The sequence below is a fragment of the Neoarius graeffei genome, chromosome 19 (assembly GCF_027579695.1).
Source record: "Neoarius graeffei isolate fNeoGra1 chromosome 19, fNeoGra1.pri, whole genome shotgun sequence".
NCBI classification, from domain to species: Eukaryota; Metazoa; Chordata; class Actinopteri; order Siluriformes; family Ariidae; genus Neoarius; species Neoarius graeffei.
Window position 1 is genome coordinate 59,288,579 of NC_083587.1, and position 15,330 is coordinate 59,303,908.

General features: G+C 41.8%; 1 protein-coding gene across 3 annotated transcripts in view; it reads left to right on the forward strand.

Annotated features, from left to right (window-relative positions):
- LOC132867447 (raftlin-like) overlaps positions 1 to 15,330 on the forward strand; it is a 240,865-nt gene that overhangs the window by 163,473 nt on the left and 62,062 nt on the right. For all 3 annotated transcript variants that reach the window (XM_060900364.1, XM_060900366.1, XM_060900365.1), the window contains exon 8: positions 6,125 to 6,231. In XM_060900364.1, the coding sequence (XP_060756347.1) occupies positions 6,125 to 6,231 (107 nt within the window). The remainder of the gene's footprint in view (positions 1 to 6,124; positions 6,232 to 15,330) is intronic.

A 15,330-nucleotide genomic window follows, 5' to 3' on the forward strand; every position in this document is an offset into this window, starting at 1 on the left:
TTGTACTTTGTTTGATTAGTCTACCTGCTTTGACTAATGAAGTCAATAATGCACATTGTTCATATTCATTAAACCTGTGACTGTATTTCATTTGATATTTGAGTTCTCACTCACTGCCAATGACGTATTACAGATGTTTCTGAAATATATCAGCCCAAACTGAGATCAAATCCAGGGGGCGTCACTCTGGGTAACCAATTGACATGCCTGTCACCGACAGGCTGCATGAATCTACAGTCTGGGCTAGAAAGAAACCAGCCCCAGCCTCACTTCTTATCCATACCAGTCTGCAGAGAGGTCCACAAGTGCCAGCGACTGGTGGTTTTCTCCGTCTACGCAGACGGTCTGCACTGGCTATCCGATCCCAGAAAAAATAAAAACTTGCCTTTTAATGTTCAAGCGATTTATATTGGCTCTGCTGCCCATAATTTACTGCAAATCCAATTATTCCACCACAAAATTGTCTTCAATTGTCAGAAGTGACGCCATACTTGTTGATTGATTCTCACACTCTGATTGGCTGAGCCGGACCACGAGACCACGCCATAGCGTATGTAGTTATGTTACAGAGCCAGGCAGCGTACGACGGACGGTAACTGAGAAAGCCAAGCACACAGACATCTGGAGAGAAATTTCATACATATTTTGCAAGTATTTTACAAGGAAATGGTTAGTAATTTATTAGCTGAGTATGCATCAGGAGCTACCAGAAGGCATGTAAACTTCAAAATTTTCTGAGGGGGGGTGAGCCATGTCCCCAGACCCCCCTAGCATTAGCATGTTTTTAGCAAATTCCAGAGCTGCCTACTACTTTTTTTAGCCGGCGACTTCAGATTTTATGGTGAACCCTGAGTCTGTGTGTTTTTCTTATGACTGTTGGCGATTCTGTTACGCTTCATTCCACAAAAATCCAAAATGAAATGTTATATTGATGCCTTTTCATCTTTGAAAGGCGATGAGTTAGTTTAGTGCTGCTAGCCTATTTATATCAGCCGTCCCTGACTTTTCTTTCATTGAAGGAAGACCAACAGACGTGAAGGACAAACCTAAAATGCAAATGCACTGTGTATATGCCCAGCAGGAGTTTTTCTTATTTTTTTATTATTAACTTGTTACTTACTCTCAGATCAAAGTGACCTGAATGGTTAATGGTTAGAGAAGCAGCTTTGGGACTAAAAGGTCGCTGGTTCAATTCCCTGGACCATCAGGAACGGTTGAAGTGCCCTTGAGCAAGGCACCTAACCCCTGACTCTGGGTATGTTGTACGTCACTTTGGATAAGAGCGTCTGCTAAATCCGAGTAATGTAATGACCATGATTGTTGTAAAACATCCATTTTTAGTAAACACCACAGTGTCAATTAGCTCCTTGGCTTCCACTCTGTCTGAGACTATGGTGAGTGTCAGACATCAGATGAAAGACTCATATGGCATCAGACTCATCAGGAGAGCCACGTGAACCCCCCTGCTGAACAACTCCTGCTCTGCCGTAGCTCAAAAAGACAAGGACAATGTGGACTAAAAGGTTCCTTTCGTCTGTTTCTTCTCACCTCCCCTCCTCACCCTCGTCAGAAACGGATTAGTATCCGCAGCTGTGACACATTCATATGCATAACTATTCATGCCGCACCTTCTATATTCAGACGCCGAGCAAGGCAGGGATATTTTGCGTATGAATTTCCAATAAGGTATTATACTGCTCTGAAAGGAATTTTGAAGATACCTCGGCTGACTTTCTTTTATTCAAAGGGACACAAAGGAAAGCATTTGAATGAGTCTAAATTTCCTGAGAGATGAGAGGCAGACGCACAAACATGTGCACACCTAGACTCGCCGCAACGTCTGGTATTCACCTTCAAGCACAAGCACACAGTACGATCGTAAGAGACATTAATCCTGCCTAAAACATGTGAATGCTGACCTTCTCAAAAAATCTGCCCAGCAACCCAAGCTTCCTGGATGAATGTGACATATTTAATTTTGGTGTACTGCCAAAGCCAGTGCTTTTTAAAATATACGTGAGTCAGAGATGTTATTCAAGCATTTCTATACGTCATACTGAGTCCATCGCAAATGCATGCTTGGTAGATTATTTTTGTGGTCATAAAGAACGCATATAAGGGTTTACTTAACCGAGACTAAAGAGCTTACTGAATGCTTAGGTTCATTCAAAAATAGTGCCGTCAGAGTCAAAATACAGAAAGGTAAATAATACTCGAGTAGAATCCAGAACCATGACTAACAGATGAGTAAGGAACAAGTGTAATAGGACGAGGAACAAGACTGCTTTGTCCTGGTCAGGGTCCAAGTCTATTTTGTACAATTAGATAGATAGATAGATAGATAGATAGATAGATAGATAGATAGACAGACAGACTTTATTTCAACAGGGTGGTCCATTCAGCACAGCTGGTATCCATAGGGGCCCTGCAAAACTATACTAATTTATAATTTCAAAATACAATATAAAACTATACTAATTTGCAATTTCAAGAATCTCATCTCATTATCTCTAGCCACTTTAACCTGTTCTACAGGGTCGCAGGCAAGCTGGAGCCTATCCCAGCTGACTACGGGCGAAAGGCGGGGTACACCCTGGACAAGTCGCCAGGTCATCACAGGGCTGACACATAGACACAGACAACCATTCACACTCACATTCACACCTACGCTCAATTTAGAGTCACCAGTTAACCTAACCTGCATGTCTTTGGACTGTGGGGGAAACCGGAGCACCCGGAGGAAACCCACGCGGACACGGGGAGAACATGCAAACTCCGCACAGAAAGGCCCTCGCCGGCCACGGGGCTCGAACCCGGACCTTCTTGCTGTGAGGCGACAGCGCTAACCACTACACCACCGTGCCGCCCTAATTAATCTAAAAATGTAATTAAAACTACCATTAAGGTCATAAGAGGAAAAAAATACAATGAAAATTATAAGAAAAAAGATATATGAGACTAACAAAAATATCATAATTATATCATCTACAGTGTCTTACAAAAGTATTCACCCCCCTTGGTGTTAGTCCTGTTTTGTTGCATTACAAGATGGAATTAAAATGAATTTGTTAGCACCGTTTGATTTACACAACATGCCTACAACTTTAAAGGTACAAATTGTTTTTTTTTGTTTGTTTGTTTATTTTGACACAAATAATAATTATGATAAAACAGAAATCTGGAGTGTGCATAGGTATTCACCCCCTTTCATATGAAATGCCTAAATAAGAGCTGGTCCAACCAATTCTCTTGATAAGTCACATAATTAGTTGATTAAGAGCCACCTATGTGCAGTCAAAGTGCCACATGATGTCTGTATAAATCAGCCTGTTCTGGAGGACCCTGACTCTACTACACTACTAAGCAAGCAACATGAGAACCAAGGAACCTCCAAACAGGTCAGATACAAAGTTGTGGAGAAGTATAGATCAGGGTTGGGTTATAAAAAATATCCCACAGTTTGAATATCCCACCGAGCACCATTAAATCTATCCATTATCTGTAGCTGCTTATCCTGTTCTACAGGGTCGCAAGCAAGCTGGATCCTATGCCAGCTGACTATGGGCGAAAGGCGGGGTTCACCCTGAAGAAGTCGCCAGGTCATCGCAAGGCTGACACATATTAAATCCATTAAATCCATTAAATCCATTATAGCAAAATGGAAAGAATGTGCCACCACTACAAACCTTTTCTTGAAATACAGCGGATATAAAAAGTGCACACATCCTGTTAAAATGATCGTTTTTTCTGATGTAAAAAAATGAGACCATGATAAATCATTTCAAAACTTTTCCCACCTTTAATGTGACCTATAACCTGTACAATTCAATTGAAGAACAAACAAATCTGTTCGGGGGGAAAAACATAAAAAATAAAAAACATACAATAAGCTGGTTGCATAAGTGTGCACACCCTTAAACTAACACTTTGTTGAAGCACCTTTTGATTTAATTACAGCATTCAGTCTTTTTGGGTTCACACCTGCCATCAATTAAAATGACTCTGATTAACCCCAAATAAAGTTCAGACGTTTACTCAGTTGCATCCTCCAGCAAAAGCCAGGGTTCACAGAGAGCTTACAAAGCATCAGAGGGATCTCATTGTTGAAAGGTATCAGTCAGGAGAAGGGGACAAAAACATTTCCACGGCATTAGATATACCATGGAGCACAGTGAAGACAGTCATCAAGAAGTGGAAAATGGGACAACAGTGACATTACAGAGAACTGGACGTCCCTCTGAAATTGATGAAAAGACGAGATGAAAACTGGTCAGAGAGGCTGCCGAGAGGCCTACAGCAACACTGAAGGAGCTGCAGGAATTTCTGGCAAGTACTGGGTGTGTACTACATGTGACAACAATCTCCCATATTCTCCATATGTCTGGACTATGAGGTAGGGTCAAAGAAAAACATCCAGGTCCGGATAAATTTTGCAAAATAAATACATCAACTCTCCAAACATTCAAAAGGTATGTTTGGTGCAAAACCAACACTGCGCATCACCAAAAGAACACCATACTCACGGTGAAGCATGGTGGTGGCAGCATCATGTTTTGGGGTTGTTTTTCTTCAGCTGGAACAGGGGCTTTAGTCAAGGTGGAGGGAATTATGAACAGTTCTAAATACCAGTCAGTTTTGGCCCAAAACCTTCAGGTGTCTGCTAGAAAGCTGAAGGTGAAGAGGAATTTCATCTTTCAGCACGACAATGACCCCAAAAAAAGTTTTGGAACGGCCCAGCCAGAGCCCAGACCTAAATCCAATTGAAAATCTGTGGGGTCACCTGAAACGGGCTGTGCACAAGACACGCCCTCGCAATCTGACAGATTTGAAGCGCTTTTGCAAGGAAGAGTAGACAAATATTGCCAAGTCTGGACGTGGCAGGCTGATAGACTCCGACCCAAAAAGACTGAATGTTGTAATTAAATCAAAAGGTGCTTCAACAAAGTATTAGTTTAAGGGTGTGCACACTTATACAACCAGCTTATTGTACATTTTTTATTTTTGATGTTTTTCCCCTGAATAGATTTGTTTGTTTTTCAATTTAATTTGTATGGGTCATAGGTCACATTAAAGGTGGGAAAAGTTTTGAAATTATTTATCATGGTCTCTTTTTTTTTTTTTACATCAGAAAAGCCTATCAGTTTAATGGGGTGTGTACACTTTTTATATCCACTGTCTTTCAATGAAGATCCATGTGCAATGCTGTCCAGTGCAGGGGTGTCGCTGAAGGAGAACTCAATCATGACAACTGGTATTGCACTAGACTAGTCATATGGAATTTGTCTCCTTGCTGGTCTCTATTAGCATCTCGTGACTGGTCAAATGCTAATTATACAGATGCTCATGGTCTAGAGACCATCAAAATGGTCTCACAAGAGGAGTGTTCCAATTACAGCCAACGTACAGTGGTCGGTACAATAGCCGCTGTTTGAAAAGGGCACTGAGATGTCGCCAATCGAGTGAGTCAAGCTTTAAATAGGTTTTTCCTCCCATTGTCCCCCCATATCTTTCTGCTTCTATTGCTCCTGAGTCTAGCCATTTTTCCACCCCCTACCCCACCTTCCTGAGATTCGCTAATGAAATCTGAAGAGGCTTGGCGAGCAGACACAAACAGTATTAGAGCGAAGATGGAGGAACTGAGATGAGAAAGCAGGAGGCAACACTCGACCCAAAATAACACCAGACTCTCCGGTGCATGTATATCGCCTCCTGCCGAGCTTATTAACAGTATACTCATGGTAATGTATCTCAATCAGGGCCAAGCGCAGGGACAGCAGGGGCCATCTCAGACGCCAAACTTAAATTCGAAAAACGAGCCTCTTGTGGCTTCTTTATTTAAGCTGTTCCGATAGTCGTGATTCATATGAAGAGGACAAGCTATTAATTAGACCTGCCTTTCATTAGTTAAAAGCTTGGTTTCACTATGGACGACCAGTTGAAATTGTACCCTGAGGTGTCTTTCTTCTCACTGCAGATCTTTATTACGTCTCACCTTCCTTTTATCTCTCTTTATCTGTCCAGCACATCATTACTGTCTACTCTCTGTTTCCTGTTAGATTAACCCCTCTGGTTTGACCCATGCTGTTAGAGTCCCATCTTTATCTTCTGCTTCTTATCCCTGCAGATCAGATACCGAAGGTCATCGACAGTGTGTTTATTTTTCAAGAGGGAGACTCCAGTGCAAGCACAACCTACGACGCCATTGTGGTCGAACAGTGGACCATCATTAACGTGAGTGAGCTCTTTTGGTGTTCCATACTGCCATATACGTCCAGAAGAACATGTTGAGGAAAACAAGATGCCTTTTTATGGCAACAATTATCCAAGGGGTGACATTAAGTTTACTCAGCTGCATGGTTAACATTTCGCAGAGTTGAATTCTCTCCCACGCTGCCCATTTGGAAGTAGACCAGAAACATACTGTGGACTGTGTCTACCTGCTTTTATGCAATGAATAAAAAGAAATCTAGTATCCAAAAAGTATGCATAATATTATTTTTTTAAACAAAAGTTCCGATATTTTCATGGAAAAGTTGTTTTACAGATAAAGAGAAGATTTGAAGATTTGATAAAAGGTGGTGGAAGCAAATTAGGTGATTTTTGATGCAATGCAGCAAGCGTCTCTTCCAGTCTTGTGGCTCCATATGAAAATATTTAATACTTCAATATTTATTGCTACCCACTGCGCCGCCACGATACTCTTAGAAAATGATTCTCGAATAGTTCTCTGGGTGAAAAATGGTTCCAATATGGAGCCATTTCTGATCAAACAAATCTTCTATTGTAGGGTTGGACATATGGTCGAACCAGTGGCGAACCGTTACTATTAGAGCTGGGACTTCAGTTCAGCCAAAACTTAGCCAGACACCAAAAAAGCAACAGGGCAAAGGATTTTGCAAGGAATTAGCGGCAGTGTGCCAAGTAATTGTGAATGTTGATTTAAAAAGTAACAAAGTAAATTGCACAGGGAAATGAATACTTATGTATGAGTGAAAAATACTGTCGCGAGCTTGTGTGGAAGAAGAATCTGGACACAGAAATCTTAGTTTCTCAGTCGTTAGCTTGTGCTACTTGTTCTCGATAGCACTGGCTTGATCAATTTATTAATTAGCATTTGCTAACACTACTCATGAACGCTACACTGGCTGGAAGGTGACTTCACTGCTGTGCCGACTCGCGGTTAAAGTGTACCGGTACTGGTCATGCTGACAACATTAATCGTGCTTTATGTATTACTGATAGACAAAAGACACACATTCAGTCAAAAAAAAAACACCGTAAAAGCACTTTTGTGGGCAATTTTATTCCATGAATTACTCCCAGAGGCAGAACCATGGGGAGCAGCCATTGCCGGCCACAAGTGGCATACAGTCGTTGATTCTGGGTTATCGGGTGCGAGTAAACAAGCAGTGTTCTGTGTTCAAGATTCCCAGTTCCCAGTCAAGTAACTTCAGAACACGTTGAATAAAGATAGATCTAATACTTGTAATGGATCTTTATTTTATGGCACATATCTATTATTTCATAGCATTATGTACAAGTAGATTTGATTGTACTTTGGGGTCGAGAGCGTCGCCAGCGAAGCTCGACAGGTTTAGAATGAGTAGGTCATGTATTGAGATAAATATCTTCGAGTTTTTCATCATACAAGCATGATGAATATATTGACAGAAACTTTATACTTTACACTTTCCTATGTGCCCACTGCCAAATAATATTAGACATTTTAAATTGCCTAAATTAGATGAAACATAAAACTTGTCACCTTAAGCTGGGCATACACTGTGCGATTTTTTTCAATCGCGGGGGTAAACAGCACGCAGCTTACGATTCCTGTTCTCACACTATACGATCTGATGCTCGGATGCGATGCTCGGATCCGATGCTAAGGATTTCAAACAGGTCTGATTTTCATCCGATCGATCGGGAGGAGGTCGTGAGGTGTTAATCGCTTGTCGTTACCCCATGTATACTACACGATCCGAGACGCACGATTGAGCCAAAACTCGGCCCGATCTCCAAAATAGTCGCACGAGTGAAAATCGTGTCAAAATCGGGCAAAAAATCGCACAATGTATGCCCAGCTTTACTCTGTCACACCGGAGTCAGAGGGCTGAGTGCACACTTCTGCATTCATAAAAGACTAGTAACATGGGAACAGCATGATAATCGCTTTCACTCTTTCAGTTTCGATTGGTTTCTCTTTCACCATGGGAATGCCTACCGTAAACAGGATAAAATCTGTCTGAAGCCTAGGTCACAACCGGCCGTACGTGCTCCTACGGCCGGTCTACGTGCAAAATCGCAAGAAACACACGGACGGCACGCGTGTGACTTGCTGATTTTCGAGCCGTAAACTGGCCGCAGACCGGCCGCAGAGGTTCTTTGTCATGTCAAACAAACTCTACGGGCGCTTACATTTTTTTTCAGGTTGCAAGACAAACTTACGGCCAACATGCATCTTTCTCCACAAACAAAAAAACCGCAGCGATTTGGGAAACGCCAAAAATCGCACAGCCAAAAAATCGTACATCCGGTTGTGATCTAGGCTTGACGTAGGTCAGGCATTTTGGAGGTAAAACTTGTTGTGAGATGGCACGCGGATTTTATGCGCTTTGGATGATTCAGAACAGCGATTCAATTTATGATTCAGGACAGCAATTCAATTTCAGGACAGCAAATCAATTCATGATCCAGGACAGTGATTTGGTTCAAGCTTGAGAACTGCGATCCTGATGATGAACAGTGCCTTTTTTTTTTTTTTACTTCGACTCGATCCAGCCAAAGATCAGCTCGACGAAGTGTAAATATTTCTTCTATTTCTAGTAATGTGTTATCTTAGACTGGCGTTTGCAACAAAGGGTCAGTGACCAGTCCACTGCAGCTCAGCCAATTGGACAAACCAACAACTGTGCGTCACTACCGGTGCCAGAACAGCCCATGAAGGAGGCAACATGTCACTGGCCATGCCTGACTGGCAGATCAGTGACTTAAAATTCGCGTGTACTTGACAAGAGCTTATGATGAATGTTACATGCCGGAACCACTGGTATCATACGTGATTTTTTGAAATGGCTAGTAATTAAAATTCACTACAGGTACCCTTTACCGGCTAGTGGCCTAGTGGTAGCGTGTCCACCTCACCACGATCACGGGAGATCGTGAGTTCTATTCACGGTTGGGTCATACCAAAGACCATCATAAAAATGGTACCTACTACCATCTGGCAAGGCATGCTGCAATACAGATGCGAGTGGGGAGTTCAACTCTCGTGGGTACCAGAGGACTAGCCCCCCACTGTAACCCTAGCTATGTAATAGGTGAGAGGCCGAGGGCTGTGGAAACGGAGATTGGCACCGTCCGATGCGCCACACAGCGTGGGAAGGACTTTAACTTAACAGGTACCCTTTAAGCTTGCATTGGCCTTCAAGCAGGCCTAGGGTGATACGTTTTTGGTCCATCTCAATATAAATCAAAATCTGATTGGTTAATTCATCTGTCACATCCCACATAAACATACACTGCCATGATCTTCTGTCCCGGCAATGAAGTCCTAACCAATGAGTGAGCAGCTCTAAACTCTTCTCAGCCTGGAGACAACAAACAAATCTCATTGGATAACTCTAACGTTTTCAGGACAGTAACCTTTTCATTTCTGGAGCAAATTTGATAGAAAATGAGGCAAAATTAGAAAAGAATAATTATAATGAAATTACAAAAGAAATTAAAGAATGAAAAAATTAAATGCAACATTTGAAATGTTGATATGTTTGAGCCTTCTCCTAGACACCTAGAAGGCCCTGATGGTTCGCCTCTGGGTAGAACCTTTCAGGGTTAATCATAGGTTGAAATTGTCCTAATATGGTTGGAGGAATGGTTGGAGGAATTCCACACTACTACTGTACTTATCAGTGGGTTGCCAGTCCATGTTTTAGGTGTAACTCATCACTGAGTTTTCGGATGACTCCCATATGTGCACGTTTGCACATTGGAGATTAGTCAGTCAGTGAAAATTCCTCTTCTAGGCATGCCAATTTGGCGCTCTGGCAAAAATATAAGAACTGTCCCTCAACTCCTGACTGTAATTAGCACCTGCACTCCCGTATGAATTATATTGTTGTGTCTGGTTTATCACACCAGTGTCTTGTTTTTGTAACCCTCGACTCTGTTTATATCTAGGTAGTCTAGGTCTTTGGCTTGTCTTTGTAGCTAAAAGCATAACCTTATGCTCATACAAATAGGTCAAAGTCTAAAAATGCTATCAAGTTAAAACCCTGTAAACAAAAGCAATACATTTTGATGGGTTTGGGGTTATTTTTCATGTGCATTTAAATGTTTTTTGAAGAGATAGTGTCTTTAGTCTTGATTTAAAGACAGCCAGGTGAAGTTCTTTCCACCACCTGGGTCCAGGGCAGAGAAACTTCTTGATGCATGTCTTCTTTATACCGTATCTTGAGTGATGGTGCTAGAGGCTCGAACGTGGATGTGGTACAAAGCAGGAAGTTTATCTCCCCATTGACTGTTTCGACTCGGATCTGCTTATGTCATTTGTATCTATCTGTGCCTTGCACTGCCTTCCCTTCAAGCATGCACATCTTTTCATTCAGAAATATGATTGGTTTGAATGTGCTTGAGAGCCTGAACTCCTTCCCAACAAAAAGCAAAGAAGGATAAACATGGAGGAGAAGGTAAATGGGATTTCTGGTCAGCTCCACCTGTTGAGTGGCACTAATGTCGCTCAGATTTGAGCCTCAGACATGTTTTGTTCCCATGAGCTGCCGTGCTGGGTTTCCATCGTGCCGGCTCATTCCAAAGCGGTCACACTCGGATTGGTTTGTGATGCACTATGTGTGTGTGTTGTCAGTATTGTTGTGTTTTCTGATGCTATCACAGTAATCGAGTTTTGAGCTTCTTCAGCCTGTGGCTCTCCCTGCCCTTCTTATTCACACAATCAGTCCATCTTTCACACACTTTCTCTCTATCCCTTCTCATACTGCATGCATTGAGCCATGACCTGTTTTGTTCACAAGCTAACGAAAAAAAAAAACACGACTGATATTAGGTTGACATTTCTATCCATCATGATATGATTTAGCGACTGGGATTTTCTTTACAGGATGCCAGAATACTGATGTTGATTGTTCCCAGATTAGCAGCATGATGAATTGTTCCGACAGGCCTATCAAAGATAGAAAATGCTGATCATTTGGGGTCATGTGACAAAGGAAACGCACATTGACACACTTTATATAAGTCCGTTTCCTGTTTTGACATCTTTATTTCCATTTCAAATGTCACCCACTGCCCTTGATGAAGCAATGTACTTCTAACAAGAGAGTCACTGGAAATGCAAGAGTGTTTGGCTGGCGTTGAACGGAACGGTGCAAAAGTGAGTCATGCCATGTACCGTACAACGCAATTCAAATCGAGTGCAGACCCTATTCTTGCGCCTTGAAGAAAATCAATAGACAAAGCAACATCAGACATGTAATGCGATGAAGACCCAGGTTTATCACAGCATGGCCAGCTTTTTCCTCTCCACAATTCCCACAAGGACTAATCCTCTTTGCCAGTGTAGTTATTAGTTTTTCTCCACTGAAAAAGGGCCCATTTTAATATCATTTTATTAGACCCCAGACGGACATCCACTGTTTCTGAAGCAACATTTCGAAAACACACTTGGTGATTTCAAATCTGTCCGAAGACCAAACTACTTTCCTGTAAAACTGGTTGGCAAAGTACTGATCGGTGGTACAGCTCTGTGCTGAAAGTGTGATGGGAATTCTTACATGTGTCAGCCCTGACATTTTGCAGCTGCAGAACTTGAAGAAGTGTTGAAAGGATGGTACTGTTTTTAGAGCGCAATTACCACTTAGGGCTCCAGTCCTCTTTCGCAGATATTGCAACGTTTATCACACAAAATGACAATATGTATGTACCCTGTTTCCAGAAAATTCCACTAATAAACACAGCAGGAACAGAGCCTGGAGATATGTTTGGATGAAATGCGTCGACGCTTCAAAATGATCCGTCTGCCCAAGGCTACATTCTCAAAATTCAATCTCCCAAGAAAAAACAGGCTGATTTCATATCTTTTGAAATGACTTGCATGTTTATGGAGAGATCTAATGCTTGGTTAAAGTTTCCTGTGGTTCTCTTGATTCTTCAGCATGCCTCACTGGGCATTTAGCGTAGGTGTTTCGCGATGAAATTTAATGCACCCTTTTCTATCTGTGGGTCATTGTGTATAATTTGATTCCTGGCAAGTCAAATGTTTTATTTATTTATTTTTTTACTTTTAATTGGCATTCATCTGCAGTGCCTTGCAAAAGTATTCATCCCTCGTGGTGTTTGTCCTGTTTTGTCGCATTACAAGATGGAATTACAATGGATTTTTGGAAGGTTGGCACCATTTGATTTACACAACATGTCTACCACTTTAAAGGTGAAAATTGTCATTTGATTGTGACACAAACAATAATTAAGATGAAAAAACAGAAATCTGGAGTGTGCATAAGTATTTACCCCCTTCTCGTATGAAACCCCTAAATAAGAGCTGGTCCAACCGATTCACTTAAGTCACATAATTAGTTGATTAAGATCCACCTGTGTGCAATCAAAGTGTCACATGATCTGTCACATGATGTCTGTATAAATCAACCTGTTCTGGAAGGACCCTGACTCTGCAACACTACTAAGCAAGCAACATGAAAACCAAGGAGCCTCCAAACAGGTCAGAGACAAAGTTGTGGAGAAGTATAGATCAGGGTTGGGTTATAAAAAGTATCCCAAAGTTTGAATATCCCAGGGAGCACCATTAAATCCATTATAGCAAAATGGAAAGAATATGTCACCACTACAAACCTGACAAGAGAAAGCCACCCACCACAACTCACAGACCGGGCAAGGAGGGCATTAATCAGAGATGCAACAAAGACACCAAAGATAACACTGAAGGAGGTGCAAAGATCCACAGCAGAGATGGGAGTATCTGTCCATAGGACCACTTTAAACCATACAGTGGTGCTTGAAAGTGTGTGAACCCTTTAGAATTTTCTGTATTTCTGCATAAATATGACCTAAAACATCATCAGATTTTCACACAAGTCCTAAAAGTAGATAAAGAGAACCCAGTTAAACAAATGAGACAAAAATATTATACTCGGTCATTTATTTATTACTTGTACTTGTACTTAAGGCTTTAGCTCGTCTTTAAACAGCTGTCGCCTGTCCCAAAGATGAAACAATTTGTCTCCAATGTTGCCTATCGCTAGCTAATTCACAAATGATGGATGTTTGTTCTCGATACCACCTAGCAGCTCCATATCTTCTTTCCATCGCTTCAAGGTCTTCGGCGATAACTTTATTCCATGTCTTCTTTGGCGCGTTTCTTGTGCATCTCCATTCATTTGGTCTCTTACTTCTCCAAGTCTCTTTGCAGAATGCACCATCTTCCATACGTGCCACATGTCCTAGCCATCACAATCTATTTTTTTCTGATTATCACTTCAATGTTTGGCTGGTTGCAGCACATTTCTTGGATGTTCACATTTCTGATGTGAGATCGTAAGCTGATGCCGGCTATGGATCTCAGACATGCCATTTGAAAGACCTCAAGTCGTTGCGCATCAGCTTTTGTCATACACCACGTTTCTGAGGCATAAAGAAGGGTTGGCAGAACAGCTGCTTTATAGACTTTCATTGTTGTGGCAATAGAAATGTTGTTTCTTGACCAGAGTCCTTTCCCCAGACAACCAAACACTGCAGATGCTTTTGCAATTCGATTGGTGATATCCTCAGTCGGTGTTATTTGAGTGGCTGATATGACAGATCCCAGGTAAGTGAATGTTTCAACAACTTCAATTTCTTCATCATACATGGTTAAAGATGGATTTTCTAAATGAATCGACATCGCTTTGGTTTTGCTAGGTTTAATTCTGAGACCTAATTTCTCGGCGTGGTGGCATATTCTGTTAAGAAGAAGTTGAGTGGTTCTTTCATCTGGCTGTATTATGGCAATGTCGTCGGCATAATCAAAATCTGAGGCAACCAAATTTTCAGCAACTATTACACCATCATCTTCTTGAATCGACTTGAACATGATGTAGTCCAGCACAAGATTAAAAATCATTGGTGATATGATATCGCCTTGCCGCACACCAGAGGATATAACAAAGGGGGCAGAGGTACCATCTTCAGTTCGGACAACAGAGGATGCATCAGTGTACATGCTGGTCAGAATTTCAATGATATGTGTTGGTATACCAGCTCTTCTGAGGACTTTCCACATCGAACCCCTATGTACACTATCAAATGCAGCAGCAAAATCAATGAAGGTGATGATCGTTGATTTTCCATGTCTCAATCTCAGAACCATACTACTCCTCTGCAGAACCCCTTAACCCCCAGAACCCCTTTTGACATTTATTTATTGAGGAAAATGATCCAATATTGCATATCTGTGAGTGGCAAAAGTATGTAAACCTTTGCTTTCAGTATCTGGTGTGACCCCTTTGTGCAGCAATAACTGCAACTAAACATTTCCGGTAACTGTTGATCAGTCCTGCACACCGGCTTGGAGGAATTTTAGCCCGTTCCTCCGTACAGAACAGCTTCAACTCTGGGATGTTGGTGGGTTTCCTCACATGAACTGCTCGCTTCAGGTCCTTCCACATCATTTCGATTGGATTAAGGTCAGGACTTTGACTTGGCCATTCCAAAACATTAACTGTATTCTTCTTTAACCATTCTTTGGTAGAATTACTTGTGTGCTTAGGGTCGTTGTCTTGCTGCATGATCCACCTTCTCTTGAGATTCAGTTCATGGACAGATGTCCTGACATTTTCCTTTAGAATTCGCTGGTATAATTCAGAATTCATTGTTCCATCAATGATGGCAAGCCGTCCTGGCCCAGATGCAGCAAAACAGGTCCAAACCATGATACTACCACCACCATGTTTCACAGATGGTATAAGGTTCTTATGCTGGAATGCAGTGTTTTCCTTTCTCCAAACATAACGCTTCTCATTTCAACCTAAAAGTTCTATTTTGGTCTCATCTGTCCACAAATCATTTTTCCAGTAGCCTTCTGGCTTGTCCACGTGATCTTTAGCAAACTGCAGATGAGCAGCAATGTTCTTTTTGGAGAGCAGTGGCTTTCTCCTTGCAACCCTGCCATGAACACCATTGTTGTTCAGTGTTCTCCTGATGGTGGACTCATGAACATTAGCCAATGTGAGAGAGGCCTTTAGTTGCTTAGAAGTTACCCTGGGGTCCTTTGTGACCTCGCCGACTATTACACGCCTTGCTCTTGGAGTGATCTTTGGTGGT